The sequence below is a fragment of the Vicugna pacos genome, chromosome 23 (assembly GCF_048564905.1).
Source record: "Vicugna pacos chromosome 23, VicPac4, whole genome shotgun sequence".
NCBI lineage: Eukaryota > Metazoa > Chordata > Mammalia > Artiodactyla > Camelidae > Vicugna > Vicugna pacos.
Window position 1 is genome coordinate 36,013,425 of NC_133009.1, and position 15,613 is coordinate 36,029,037.

Genomic DNA, 15,613 nt, shown 5'->3' on the forward strand with positions numbered 1-15,613 from the left:
GATTCCTGGCCAGAGAACTATGCGTGATGCCCCTGCTAGTGGTTACTTTGAAACTAGGGCAAATTCGAGCCGTTATTTGGGGCTGCCTGTCCTCAGTTCTCTCTCTCCAGCCTAAGTGGACATTCCTAATAGGAGAATATAACACTCATCAAATGATTAATCAGACTTTCTTCACAAGACAGTAGTCCTGTTTGCCTACCAAGCAGAAGTATTTCAAACAACCGTGCGAATGGCTTTTAGTTTATATCTTTTAACACCCCCTCCTCCCACCAACCCCCAGTTTTGTGTGTGTGTGTGTGTTTTAAGTTTCTTTGCTTGTTTTGGTTTGGCGGCATGAAAGCCCCTGGCAGTTCTGGCTGCCCTTGCCACACCTCGCTTCCCTCCCTGGTAAGTGACTGCTCACTGGTCAGCGCCTGCCGGTCCTGCGTGATGGCTCAGTTCCTAGTTATTTGCTGGAAAGGAAAATGTGATCGTGGACGAAAAGAACTTGCATGGGGAGTGTTCTGTACTGGCCCTCCCTTCCGCCTACTTTTGCCCCATAGTTTGCCTTGAGAAAAGCAAATCGTCTAAAAGAAATATTGTCTCCTGACCAGAAAAAAGAAAAAACAACCGGAAGGGCAGTGACCCACATTCAGTTCACCAGCTGGCCGGACCACGGGGTCCCGGAAGACCCTCACCTGCTCCTCAAGCTGCGCAGGAGAGTGAACGCCTTCAGCAACTTCTTCAGCGGCCCCATCGTGGTGCACTGCAGGTAAAGGGAGGCCTGCTCCCGCGGCACCGGGCTGTGCGGATGCGCGCCCCGGGGGCGGGGAGGGCCGCTGCCCCACTTCTGCAACTGCGACCCTGAGAAGCAGTCTCGGAGGAGAAACCTGCATTGTTTTCTCTGCGTCACCGCGGTTGGCTTTTCCTTTCCTTTTCCTGCCACACTCACGCCGTCAACCTTCACCTTTGCTTTGTCAGTGCTGGTGTGGGGCGCACAGGCACCTACATCGGGATTGACGCCATGCTGGAAGGCCTGGAGGCAGAGAACAAGGTGGACGTCTATGGCTACGTGGTGAAGCTAAGGCGCCAGAGGTGCCTGATGGTTCAGGTGGAGGTATGTGCTCGCCCGCGGTCGCTAGCCTCACCTTTGCCTTCTGACGTAAATCTTTTCGTGGTGGCAGAAGTGATCTTAAAGGAAATCCAGATTCTTCTCAACCTGTCATTGAAAATAGTTTCAATTTCCTGAAAACTAATAAATCATTTGGTAAGCACCAATCCCATTAGAAGCATTTTGCACTAGTGGCCACAAGAATTGTGGAAGAAACATGACTGTAAAGTATACTTTAAAAATAATGAAATATTATTTACACATATCAGACTGGGAGAAAGCGATACCAAAACCCGATTTGGCGGCATCTCATAAAATTGAAGCTAGTGGGACAGGAGACTAGAGTACAGTGGCTAAGAGCCTGGATTGGGGAGCTAGAGCTAGATGTTTCAAACTGTACTTTTTATTCTTAATACTCAGCACCCATGTACCAGTTTTTAATGTTCCTGTGCCTCAGTTAAGTCATCTGTAAAATGGAGATAATGATAGTATTTACCTAACAGAGTTATGACACAAAAGGTAATCGAAGTAAAGCACTTAGAGAGGCCCCTGGAATGTGCACATGGTCAGTAAGGGGTGGTTTTTATCGAAAATGCCTGCACTTGACCCAGCAATTCCACACGTGGGCTCATACCCAAGAGAAGCATCAGCAAACACACACAACCAGCAACACGCAGGCATGTTCATGGCAATCAGCACTGTTAGGACAACAGCAAATGGAAAGCCTTAAATATGTGTCAGTTTAGGAACGGCAAACAGAAGGTGGACATGTGGACTCTGCACAACGCATGCTGTGCTGCAGGGGACAGGGAGATCGTGTGGGTGGGTGCTCAGATGAAAACAGTAAGTGTACGTGGCCACAGAGCGAAATGTATGCAACACAATGTGTGTGACTGTTAAAGACACAGACACGTACGATGCTTACAGACACAAAGATACTGGTGTAGAAGCATGAGAGCAGGCTGCCCACCAGAAATGATTTCCCATGGAAAAATAAAATAGAGGGGAAGGATGCGGCCAAACCCGGGGGACCAGAGGTGGTAGTTAAAGGGGCTGGGAAGTCATCAGAAATACGTCAGTTATTTGAAAATAGTGGATTCAAATACGATAAGAGGTTAGGAGTTGTTAAATCTGGGCTTGGCGTATTGTGATTTTTAGAGTAACTTTCTCTATTCGAAAGTTTCCAGAAAACTCTTTGAAAAAATGTTCTGTGGAGCAGCAACTTGCTTTTCTTCCTCTCAGATATAGCACGCAGTTTATTATAGCTTTACATGTTAGTGATTTAACTTCCTGACCCAATGCTAGTCACAGAGGGAAGTGACACGGCGTCTAACTGTTCGCGGTAAGACGTAAGCAGCGTGCTGCCCGGCAGATGCCTGGCCATCTACCGAGCAATTTTTTTCCTGGAAAAATAGTCTGAGATGGAACTTGCGCATATCCCAGAAAACTGTGACAGCCAACTTCCATAGTATTTAAATGTCACAGACACCAGTTTTCTTTTCCACCCATTGTCATAATATGAGCAAAATTATGGGAATGTGTAGTTTATTTAAATGTGAGTCATAGGATGGTAAGTTACCAATTAATCATCTGTATTCTTCCCTGAAACTGCAGGCACAGTACATCTTGATCCATCAGGCGCTGGTGGAATACAATCAGTTTGGGGAAACGGAAGTGAACTTGTCTGAGCTGCACTCGTATTTGTGTAACATGAAGAAAAGAGATCCGCCCAGCGAGCCGTCTCCGCTGGAGGCTGAATTCCAGGTAGTGACAGTGATAAAACACCATTAATGACAACTTGCACCTCTATTTTCCAGTGCCGGTGACATAGGTCCCAGATGGGAACCTCACCGTAATGCAGAGCACAGATGAGGAAACTGAGGCACAGAGAGTTGAAGAGAAAATGCCCGAAAGCACACAGCAATTATGATTTGTTTCAACCTCGAAATCCGACTTTACAGGCAGCATTTTAATCGTCCCTCATCAAGCTGGTGTAGAACAAAGTGTCGGAATAATAGTATGTGGCCACAGAGCTGGCCTGCCAAAGGCAAGGTAGCATCTCACCTTTAAAAACTACATCTGGTTCTGGTTTGTAAAGGAAATAATTAGAGGGGTTTATGGCCGCTTGGGAGGGTGAGCTGGCTGGAGCCGGTAGACAGAAAGTAAAGGATAAATACACGTGTCCTAACCTGTTTGTGAGGCAGTTGCTCTGAGAAACAACCTAGGATGCAGTTCGCTATGATTTTAGAGAGTTGGCGTGGCTCTCTCCAAACTGCTCCATTGTCAAAAAAACATTTTGTAGCTTTCCTCTTTCCCCTACGGTTTTCAGTTCATTGAACCTTTCTCTAAACTACAAAGCTGGTCAATTCAGAGAGTTTCACAAGACCAGGAATGTGCTTTTAATCAGATGCAGAATCGCTTAATGTTCGGAATCAGAGTGGGGCGGGTGGGGGGTGTGGAGGTGGGCACGAGATAACCACCAGGTGACACCACCCACCAGAAGACTGAGCTGGGGGGCAAGAGCTGGCCGGCCACCAGCGTGGTCTTCCCTAGGGGGCTGTCTGATTGTCCTCACTCTTTAAGCTGGTAATTCAATCCCGTTTAATACATTAACCCTATACGCATACACTGTTTGAAACATTTATACCTTTAATTTAAACGTTCATATGTAAAATCACTCAAGGAAAGGGTAAATTCTTTCACTGAGCAAATATGATTGAGTCTGTGCTCTGGGCTGTGTATAATCCTATACACAAGAGCCCAAGTGATTTGGAGGTGGGCGTGGGGAGTAAGTGTCATGCAGAACACAGGGAGTGACCACAACTCTGAAAGAAACAGGGAAATGAGTCCATCTGAGCAGAAAGGGAGGCAGGAAGTGAGCTGGAGATGCAGTCTGATCGGCAGATTAGCGACGGAAGTTGAGGCGGCTCGTGTCTGGTCGCCTGGCCTGGCCTTGCTGTGGCGCCAGGTCACAGGTAGAGAGCTCAGTGGCGCAGAAGCGAGTAGGGAAAACAGGAGCTTGTGCTTGAGAGAGAGACGCATGCGAAGTCGTCACGGCAAAGTGGGAAAGCCATCTCCCAGCAATGGCGGTAGGGCTGCCACACAAGACGGTGGGATCATTTGAAATTTATGGTCATGAATTTACGGAGAGTCATTAGTTTGTTTTGTTTCGTTTTGTGTTTCTGATCCCTGCAATGACACTGGAGTATAGTTGGGTCAAAGCCATCTAGGATTTTTTTTAAAGTGACCAATTGAAAGTTGGGAAGCAAAGGAACTGAGGGTGTTTGCAAGTGAGTGACAAAGTGTGGACACAGAAGGACACGGGGCATGTAGAGGAAGCAGCAAAGACGATGTACCAAGGGCTGCGATAGGACTGCAGGGAGCTGGATTGGAGGCACTAGGATAGGAAGGGTAGGGATGGCAGAAATCATAGGTTTTAAGGTGATGCAATGTTTGGAATGAAACTTACGAAGGTAGAGTGGAGAATGTGGATGACTGGGGAGTGGAGGGAGTTTATAGGGGGTGAAAGAGCTAAGAAATGAAGACACTGGAGTGTTGATTCAAAACAAGGTGTCATATTTTAAAACTATGTACACAGTACATACACACACACATATATGTACACAAATATGCGTGTGTAATCTTACCAAACTGTGCAGGACGACTCCCTCTACTTGGGTTATTCATCCACTTGACAAATATTTATTGAAGCTATTTATTGGGAAGAGAAGGCTGCAGGCAGGAGATCTTCCAGAAGAAACTGACCTTTAAACTGATATCTAAAGGGTGAGGAAGTCAGCAGAGTGACAAGAGGGGCCACGGTGGTCCAGGCAGAAAACACCTGTGTGAGTTTGCCGAGAATCAAAGGACAGCTTGGCTCCTTCCAAGGATTGAGGAAGTTGATTCGGCTGCAGTGCAGAGGGGCCCAGCAGGAGGTGAGGCTGGAGAGGCAGTCAAGGGCATGACCTGAAAGGCTTTCTGTGTTGCACAGATGTTGGAATCTTCCCAAGGAAGCTGCCAGAAGCCTGAGAAGGGCAGTCTCTGTTTTGTGCGTTAGAAGGATCAGAGCAAGTGAGACTGAAGATCAAGAGGCCACTTAATGATGTTTCCAAGGGAGGAATCAGAGTGGACTAGACTACGTAGGGAGAGAGGAGAGTAGGAAGACTGGAGAGCTTCACCGAGGAACATGGCAGGTCTGGCCGACTGATTAGCTCCTGGAAGAGCAGCCGGGAAGGCTTCACGAGATGACGTGCTGATTATTCCAAGCATGAGCCTAGACGTCTGCAAATGCTTTGCCTGGAGAACTTACTTGGGGCTATTTAAAATAGTTCACCATTGCTCCTGCAATGCGGATAATAGTCACCATCTGTCCAGTGCTTTCCACTTACACGAGAACAAACCATACTATTCGGCTGTCTGGCACCTATTAGCCAGGGAGCTTATTCTGTTATATAATTGCATATTTTTAGTTCAAACCAACCGCATCAAAGTACTAAATACCTGAGCAATTAAAAGGAAAAATTTCGAGGCAAGCGTAAAACTTGTGATCTTGGAGAAGGTATGCAAATTTCACAAAACTTGATGAAGTTATTTTTTGGGTGTCTGATGCTACAATAATAAACAAAGCCAATACTTCTGTTTTTAAAGGAGTTTCCCTGCTTTTCTTTCCCCTCAGAGACTTCCTTCGTATAGGAGCTGGAGGACACAGCACATTGGCAAACAAGAAGAAAATAAGAGTAAAAACAGGAATTCTCACATCATTCCATGTATGCTGTTTATTTGATTTTGTTTTGTGTACCAGATAAAGTTAAGCTCACTTTTGGATTTGTTTAATGTGAGACACACACACACAGATGATCTTGAAGCAAGTTTTTGACATTTGTTTGACAGTAGAGGACAGTTGTAGGCTGCTTAAATTTCAGTTGTAGCAAATACTTTGGACTCTAAACATTTACAACAGACTTTGGGAAAGTGGTTCTGTTCAGCGTTTTTCTTCTACCAATTCGCTCAGAACTGGGTTGTCAGAAAGATGTCACTTCCGAAGCCGGGAGAAAGAAAAGGCCAAGTCCTCTTACCAGCTCTCTCTCATCTTCAGTTTATTTCAGTTATTTACTCCAGAGTCACTGCCGAATAGCAAACCTGCACGTTTTTGTTCCCTTGCTCTTTCCTCTTTATCCCTTCCTGATATCAGGGAGGCTAAAAGTAGGTGGAAAGTGTACTGTAAACTGTCAGTCATCAAATTTAACAAGTCAAACCATGTATCATTCTCAAGACTTGAATTCCACTTTATGAGCATGTTGCTAGGACCACATCTGGCACAAGCAGAATTTTATTCAGTGGCATTTACTAAGATTAGCATGGAGGAAACGTAACCCAGGCCAATAAACCAGACAACCAAATAAATCGGATCATGCATGGTTGACCTACTTGATTTCTGAAGATGTCCTTATGAATATAGCTTAGACTATAGCAATGGTGGTGCTATAGCTAATCAGGTCATTCGGCCAGGCCATCATAAATGAAAGAAACTGAGAAATAGTGAGAAATAATGATGGAATCATTTTCTTGATTAAGTAATAATTTATCTGAGATACCCATTTAATTAAGATTGTTAATCTAATGTTAATAGGATAGCATTGAAAAATTAGGTTTTTACCTAAGGCATGTATTTTCTTAACTTATATATCTATTTTTAAACTTATATCTGGCAGAATGATGAAATTCCATGGAAAATAAAGTATATGCATTGAAGATTGAATAGTCATATGAAACTTTATGACTCCTATTTGCTTAACATAGAGTGATGTTCTATGTTTTTTTTCCTGGAACTCTCTTGGGACCTCCTTTTTATTAGACTTTTGAAAAGTAATTTGCTAATCAATAAAAATTGAAGAGGATCTCATTCCATGTAGATCAATATATTTACAGAATGCAATCTATTGCTTCTAAATTACTTTCTGATTTCCATTTGACAATCAAGCAGAGATCTGGTCTTTTAAAGGAAGACTGACTCCTAATTTGCTTTGCGTAGATGACTTTAACAGAGTGCCACTTAGACACGAGCTGGAAATGAGCAAAGAGAGTGAGCACGATTCAGATGCGTCTTCGGACGATGACAGTGACTTGGAGGAAACAAGCAAATACATCAATGCGTCTTTTGTTATGGTAGGTCCGCACATTTCCAAAATCCGAGATCTAACACTTTAAACAATATGCCTGTGTTATCATGGCCCTGCATTAAATGATTTTTATCAAAGAATGGTGAGCTTGACCACAGCTAGGTATTGATGGACACAAAAGTTTCAATTTTCATATTGTATTTTAACTTACTGAAGCTAAAGCTTAGATGTTAAAGCTTAATGAGTTGATATGAAATAAAACAATGCTATTGCTTACAATTTATGACAAATACGACTATAATATAATTTAGAAAATATTAAATTTGAGCAGAAACTAATGTTTGAAAATGCTTATATTTACCCAGATAACCCAAACTGTAAGTAAATCCAAATTTGTATATTTGTAGAGTTAAGCATTTTTCATTCAGGTTATCTGAATTATGAGGTGGGTCTGTTATATACCTTTTCTTAAAATGCACTGAGAATTCAAACAAGGAATTTCAGTTATTCGGTAAATACTTTTTGCACATAGACTCAGCTGGATTTCTTTCTTTCCCCAATTTTCCTAAAACACACATTCATAGAATACGAGTTTAATGATGTGCTCTCATGAGAATATATAGACACAAATTAGAGACACGAAGATAATTTGAAATGCTCTTGCTATTTTTTTTTTACAATCACATTAACCTTTTTTAGAGAAAAAATGGTACTTGGGAAGGAAAATTTTGTTCATCTTCTAAACTAATATCTTCCAACGCTGATTCCACATTCTTAACCCAGTATTGTAATTAGCTAACAAAGCACCTCACATATAGATGTCACATTATCGCGTGGACCTAAGAATCTTAATATTTTTATGTAACAGCATTGATATCAAATTAAGTGACTACATTTCCAGATGGTTATTTTAATGCTGCACTGTTCTCTCGTCAGCAGGAGTAACCAAGTCTCACCTATTTTATTTCACTTTTCTAAGAGTTACTGGAAACCGGAAGTGATGATTGCTACTCAGGGACCACTGAAGGAGACCGTTGGTGACTTCTGGCAGGTGGTAGTCCAAAGGAAAGTCAAGGTGATTGTTATGCTGACCGAGCTAAGGAGTGGAGACCAGGTTGGTACTTTTAAGAATCTCTTTTTAAAAATTTTTCCATCCTAAAATGTGATTCTTCATTCTTGGATTACTTCCTTGATGGCTGTACCTGTCTCCTTTTGAACTCTTTGTTGCACAATTCCATTGGAAATTCCCATTTTCCATCCAAGCATCCAAGCACTGGCCTCTGAAGTTTTGCATCCGGATCCAACCTCCTCTCCTGTTTGTCCCTCCTCAGCTCCACCCACTGCTCACAGATGACCGGCAGCACCCGAGGACCACCTCTGCTAAACACAACAGACACAGCCACGTTCTCCTTCTTTTTCTTCCAAGATAAAAACCAAACTCCTCAGTCTGATATTCAAGACCCTGAATAATCAGGCCCTCCCTCAGATGTCTTTCCATTTTCCTTACGTTTTTATGTTTTGCAGACTTTCCACTCTGGATAAGGAGGTTTACTGGCTGAATCTTTAACACACCATTTGTGTTTTTATCACTGAGTCTCAATTTTCTGACATTCCACATATCTCAAGTTCTCTTCCCATGTTGATCCCATTCTCCTAGAAGGATAAAACTCCTGAAATATGCATCTAAATCTTGTCTTCTTTAAACCCGTGGGACATTTATGGTCCTAAAATTCTGCAGTTGGTGGTGAGCCTAAGGCTTACTTTGATCTTCCCCCCAGTGCCTGTTACCTGTGCTGGGTGCTCCCCTTAACACTGAGTTAGCAGCGTCTTCCTGGCAGTACATCTCAGTTTTAGCACCTAACACGTTATCTGACACACGTTACAGCTTATTTAATAAATACCCGCAGAAGCATGTAAATGTATTGCATGCTTTCTTTTTCTCTCCCTCTTTTCCCTGGTTTCCTACCCCTGTCCATAGAAAGTAGCTTTTTTATTTTTATGTATTTTTTTTTGAAAAAGAAATATTTATTCAGATTTCCAACATGGAATTCCAGCAGTCTTTTCTTTCATCTAAGTTGCAAGAGCCAGAAAATGGAATGGGCCTGTCGTCAGCAACGGTGGAGCTGTAGTTGGTGGAGAACCATTTGAAGAGGGAAGAAACCCTTTTGTATTCCATCTGTTCTTCAGCCTGACCCCTTCCTAGGATGTCAGAGCCCTTCTGTGGTCCTTCTGTGGTGTCCTGGCCAACTCGGTGACGCCTCCGTTCCCTTGATTTACACCAGGAGACACCATGTATGTGGTGAACGGATGTCTAACAGACCTCAAATAGATTTTAGGTTTTTGTGAGTAGGTTTCAATTTTAGAGCACAGTTAATCATTTTGATTTAATAGAACAGAGGGAAGAAAAGAGAGAGAGGGAGAGACAAAGGCAAAGGCAGAAAGAGGCGCTCTGAATACTGAGGAAGCGAACAGAACACTTGTGTAGTTGTTGACAGCGGTTTTCCCTTCTCCAGGAAGCCTGTGCTCAGTACTGGGAAGAGGGAACCCAAACATACGGAGATGTGGAGGTTCAGATGAAAGACACCAACAGATCTGCGGCCTACACCATCCGCGCATTTGAACTGAGACATTCCAAGGTACAGAAACGGGTTCAGGAGGATGTGTACTGGGTGTACTTGACCTGGTAGAAAAAGCTCGTTCGTTGGGAAAACAAAGCAACCATCAACTGAATGTTTTCAGGGTAGATTTTTTTAAATGACTTAAGTGAAAGTAAGTATGAGGAATATGTGACCATCAAATTATCACATGGGCCGAGCTTGCTCTGAGCGTGTCCCCTTGACCTCCGCTTTCAGAGGAAAGAGCCGCGCACCGTGTACCAGTACCAGTTCAGCAGCTGGACGGCGGAGGGGCTTCCCGCGGAGCCCCAGGAGCTGACCTCTATGATTCAGAATCTCAAACAGAAACTCCCCAGGAAGAATTCCACCGACGGGAATAAGTACCACAAGACGGTGCCCCTCCTCGTTCACTGCAGGTGCGTGGGGTTCGGGGAGCCGCGCCCTAAGCTCCGGGAATCAGCGGTTCCCACCTCCTGCTGGGCTGGGCTCCGCCTGGTGGCCGCAGCGCGCGCCGCCGGGAGCCCCCTGGGGAGTCCAGCTCCGCCGCGCGCTCCGCAGCGCGGCTTCTGCAGAAACGCGGTAGAAACCAGGACGGTCCGGTGCAATACTGTTAGGCTGCGAGTCCTTAACGCCAGTGTCGCGCCATCCCTGGCTCCCCCGTGCCTAACGCTGAACCTGGGATGTCACGTCCTCGGCAAACGAATGAATGAACAGAAGGATTCATGGGCAGATAGATGGAGGGACGTTACGTTTTACTGCCGCTTCAGTGCGCTGAGTCACTCCTTTAGGTGTCAGCCGGCTCCAGAGGACTGAGTGCTTTGCCTCCAGTGAACAGCTCTCGTCATGTCTTAACTGAAACCTCAGTGTTTAGCAACGTCGATTTGAAACCCATCACCTGACTTTCTAGGCTGACCCCAAAGGCAAAGATTTGCATAATAATAGAGTTTATGAATTTCTGTTATGCAGACCCATAATGTTTGTCTGTGGCAGATACCTACGTAACCATCTCAAATGAGAAATACTGAAAGTAGGATGTGTGTTTACATAAAAATGTTAAGATAATGGAGACATGAAAAACAGCAAAAATGGGAATCGTAAATCTAGTGACATGCTTTTAGAATTTTTGAGAAAGCTTGATAATAATTATTAGAATTGCATATACTACAATCAAGCCCTTAGATATAGACTACTTTTGGGCATTTATTTTCAAAGGTAAAATTTACATGGAAAGAACGTGGAAGAAGGGAGATTTAGGCTTTAAAACTATATGTGCTTCTTAAGGTATGGTTGAATACCTACTATCTGTTCTGAGTGAGGTTATGAGTGAGGTTAAATGAAGCTCTACTGATAACATATTCTTTAAATTGAATTTTTAAAATAATGTAACACACCTTTCACAATTTGGAAAATGATTTGGTTGCCCTCTTTTTAATGAATAATTCCACTAGGCATCATTTTTCTATTGGTATGGAGGTCTAAACGTTTGTAAAAAGCATTTGCGAGGCAGGAGAGAGGAGAAAAAGCATGTGGTCTAGAAATTTACGAAAGATCAGGTCCAACATTTCTGGTTCCATCAGTTCCTGGGTATGGCTTTCTCTCCCCTAAATCTCAGTGTCTCATCCATCAAAGTGGCATTATGTTATTTGTTGTAACAACTTTGGATGTAAATAAAAATGCATTCTCATTCATAGAGTACTAAATAGAAGAAAGTATATTTTTAAAGCCTGAGATAAACATTTTTTAAACTATAGGTCTGTTATATTCGCAAGTTGGAAAAGTTTGTACAAAAAATGCACTTAGCAGAAGTATTTCACTCCTAAGAGACTAGAATAAAATAATTACAATAAACCTGCAGTGAAGAACATATTTATGTTTCTCTCTTCCAATTTTATTCCAGTATCACCTTCTCCATAAAATGTAGAATTATTATTATTATTATTATTATTATTATTATTATTATTATTACCTTTTCTTCCTTTTATAGAGATGGAGCTCAGCACACAGGAGTATTTTGTGCTTTGTTTAACCTCTTGGAAAGTGCAGAAACAGAAGACGTGATAGATGTTTTTCAAGTCGTAAAATCTCTACGCAAAGCTAGACCAGGAATGGTTCCCACATTTGTAAGTATACGCCACCACTGGTGTTTAACATGCTTTGCAATTTTTCATGGGAGGGGAAGGGAATTAGGCTTATTTTTTTATTTCAATGGAGGTACAGGGGATTGAACCCCGGACCTCGTGCCTGGTAGACATGCACTCTACCACTGAGATACACCCAATTTCCTCTCCTCTCCTTCCCTCTCTTCCTCCCCTCTGGTCCTCTCCTTTCATTCTCTTCTATTCACTTTTTCTAGTCTTATTTTTTAAATTCCATTTTTACATCATAACTCACTTTGAATTGTTATCAGCGTAAATAAGAAAACTAATTGGATTTTGCCAGCAATTTGTGGTGGCAGTTCTGGAAGAATATTTCTTTAAATGCTCATTAATTTCCTAATTTCCCCAACCTTTAATCTTGTATCAAATTGTGTTGACATGTAGCAGAACATCCCAAGAGGCCAATCTGGTGAAGCTGCAAAGGAGATTCTGAAGAGTATTCTATAGTCAAACCTTTAGATGCCTAAGGAGATTTAAAAGGTCCTTTGTGGGGAAGGTGTAGCTTGGTGGTAGAGCATGTGCTTAGCATGCAGAAGGTCCTAGGTTCAATCCCCAGCACCTCCATTTAAAGATAAATAAATAAACCTAATTATCTCCTCCACCCCTCCCCCCCAAAAAACCCCAAAATGTTCTTTTTATGAAAACACACATTTATTCCACAAATAAATGATTAAGTCTTGGTAACTTTCATTTGATGTAAAAATAATTCCACAAACCTCTTTTACATGATTTCTCCCTTCTTTCCTGTATTAGGAGCAGTACCAATTCCTGTATGATGTCATTGCGAGCACCTACCCGGCCCAGAATGGACAAGTAAGGAAAAGCCACCACCAGGAAGATACAATTGAATTTGATAATGAGGTGGACAAAGCAAACCAGGATGCTAATTGTGTGAGTCCACCGGGCCCCCTGGGCGAAGCCCCTGAAGGCAACAAAGAGGATGGAGGCTCCAAACCAGCAAGTGGCTCTGAAGGGCCAGAACATTCCGCCAATGGTCCTGCGAATCCAGTTTTAACTCAAAGTGCATAGGAAGAGGCATGCAGGGGGCAACTCACAACCCCATATGAAGTATAATTTCTATTTTTCTTGAAGTAGTGAGGCAAAACTGGTACACAGTGGATTCATGACATTCAAGGACCAACATTGGTGGGAAGTTTCTATTTTACAGCTGTAGAAAAATATTTAAGACAGTTTGGCTGAAGTATTTTGTACAATCTTGTGCTTATTTTAAAGTTTTTTCCATCATTCAGCCAAAAAATCACCTCTTTGTAGTCTTTGTATGTGTGTGTGCGTGTGTGTGTGAAAGAGAGAGAGAGAGAGAGAGAAAGATTTTGGGTAAATCTACATGCTGTTGAGAAACTTTGCCTTTTTGGTTTCTTTTCTTTTTTTTTTTGAAGAAAAAATGGAAATGTTAGCTTAAATGTCTATTTTTTAAAAATCACGTCACGTGTGGCCTCTTTGTAAGAATAGCATGTACGTTTCTAGAATGACCTCAAGATGGCCTCCTTGTTCTACCTAAATATCTCAGAGCTTCCTTCCTGTGTTACTTCTAGAAATAGACGTAAGTGTAGTGTGTGTGTATAGTTACTACAAGAAAGTTAACTAAATTAAAATTTGGAAACCTTAGGTTCCATATGTTAGCATTTGGTTCAGTATCTTTTCAAGTTTATTTAATCTAATTTAAAATTTTCAGGCAGGCCTATCTTGTTGTCCTCATGTGGTGGTTACACCTTTGCAACACGGATTAGTCTGTATAATATGTAAAAGTCACTGCTGCATAATTTTGACCCCAAATTATAGGTTTGTTGCAATTGAACTTAAATATCTTTAAACAAATGCATTTTCTATTAAATCCAGAGGTTAAAAACCTCTGAGTCATGAAAATGTATTTGTGCTAAATATTTACATGCCAGGCCTAATATAGCTATTTTTTTATGGACTAAGACGTCGATATGAGACATAGAACATTGAATATGCTTATTTTTCATCGTATAATTTGTCTTTGACTTTCATTAAAGTGCGTTTATCTTGAATTTCTCAAATGCTTAGACTGTTTTTACCAGGAATTGATGTCAATAATTACAATAAAATTCAATTATTATCTCTTTTTGTACATAATATTTTAGGCGTGATAAACATTCACACATGGATTTTGGAAGCATGTATTGAAATATAGGCACATGCAGTTAACATTTGTGGAGCAGCTCTGCAGGTCTCATTTTTTTTTTTAAAGATCTATAGTTTAATTTTGAATCTAGAAAAAACTTCAAGAAAAATGGTCATTTTCAAAGGGTAATAAACAAAACTTCCTTTACTGAATTCTGCATCAGCCTGTTCCCTTAACCACACGCTGCCTTTAAGGGGGTTCGCTTTCTGTGTCTTCACTCTCCTGCCTGATTCTAAATCTCTCAACTATTGTCATCAGTTGCTGCCTGATCAGCTCCCATTTGCCTTGTGATCATCCTTCTGATTCTTTTATTCCTATACACACAAAATTAGCTATCAGTCCTCACAGCGTTGTACAGCACCTTGCCATTAACAAAGACAAGAAGGGAGTTTTAGAATGAAGCAATAGTTTCTAATTTACCTTGTTTACTTTTGTCTCTTTACTTACTAATGAAAAAAGGGGATTGTGAACCATCCGCTATCAGCTCTGGCAAGAAAGGAAACTTGCTTTTACCCCCCTCACTGGCCGTGCAAACCCCAGTGCCTGAAGGCTGATGAGTTCCCACTGGAGGATGTGGCTGAAATTTACAGTCCTCATGTTCAGTAGACTAATGTCGTGTGTGTCTGTTTCTTCCGCGAGCCGCTTTCAAAGCACAAACGGCACACAGTCTCAGTTCTAAATTATCCACAAGTGAAGTTTTAGTATAGAGGCCTTAGCTGCCAGTGACACCTTCCAAAGGTAGATGTGGGTTTTAGATGTGTGTTTTCCCATTTGACTCTATCCTTTCAAGAAGACACAAAATGAATACTTAGATAACAGAGCAATGGGAATTTCTATTAGTTTACCAGAAGCAAGCTAGGCACATTTTTTTCCCCTTGTGTGTGTGAGAAGTTGTGGTAACAGGAGGGGCAGCACGGTGGGCAGTCAGAGGCTCCATTACTCCGTGAGAACACGTATCGCTCAGAAGTCGGGGCCCGTCCCACTGGAGCAGGGACTCATGTCTATGATTTTTATCTTAAAAAGGGAAAGAATACGTGAAGCACAGACCCATGTCTATGACCGGGGTGGCTTTCCTGGGGAATCTGTGATGAGACATTAAAAATTCCTCCTTTTTGGCACCGCCATTAGTAATTGCAGGACCTAGTCAGAAAAATTAAGCAAAAAGTTCCAACTTAATAAAGCCTGGTCCATTTTAGGGGCAAGGCTTGGATCCTATTGTATATTATTAGACAGAAAGAGACTGTGTCACGTTCGATTTAAAGTTTGCTTATTTCTGGTGCTAAAATTCACTGGGAATAAAAGATACACTTAGCACTCTAAAAATTCAGCTTCCAAGCCATTCATTGTTTTTACATATGACAAATGCATATTTGCAGAAGAGAAATATACATTTTAATCTCTCTGTAATGCTAAGCCTGTATGAAGTGATTAGCTGAGTGTCTTCGCCGTGATTGTTTTTAAAGTGT

The 15,613-nt window shown here is 42.0% G+C and overlaps 1 protein-coding gene across 3 annotated transcripts in view; it reads left to right on the forward strand.

Moving 5' to 3' along the window:
• Nucleotides 1-14,013, forward strand: part of PTPRC (protein tyrosine phosphatase receptor type C) — a 101,708-nt gene extending 87,695 nt beyond the window's left edge. For all 3 annotated transcript variants that reach the window (XM_072948787.1, XM_072948788.1, XM_072948789.1), the window contains 10 exons: nucleotides 594-751; nucleotides 961-1,096; nucleotides 2,705-2,854; nucleotides 5,766-5,856; nucleotides 7,122-7,255; nucleotides 8,189-8,323; nucleotides 9,723-9,845; nucleotides 10,062-10,240; nucleotides 11,809-11,944; nucleotides 12,734-14,013. In XM_072948787.1, coding sequence (XP_072804888.1) covers nucleotides 594-751; nucleotides 961-1,096; nucleotides 2,705-2,854; nucleotides 5,766-5,856; nucleotides 7,122-7,255; nucleotides 8,189-8,323; nucleotides 9,723-9,845; nucleotides 10,062-10,240; nucleotides 11,809-11,944; nucleotides 12,734-13,009 — 1,518 coding nt within the window. In that variant the 3' untranslated portion in view covers nucleotides 13,010-14,013. The remainder of the gene's footprint in view (nucleotides 1-593; nucleotides 752-960; nucleotides 1,097-2,704; nucleotides 2,855-5,765; nucleotides 5,857-7,121; nucleotides 7,256-8,188; nucleotides 8,324-9,722; nucleotides 9,846-10,061; nucleotides 10,241-11,808; nucleotides 11,945-12,733) is intronic.
• The last annotated feature ends 1,600 nt before the right edge of the window (nucleotides 14,014-15,613 follow it).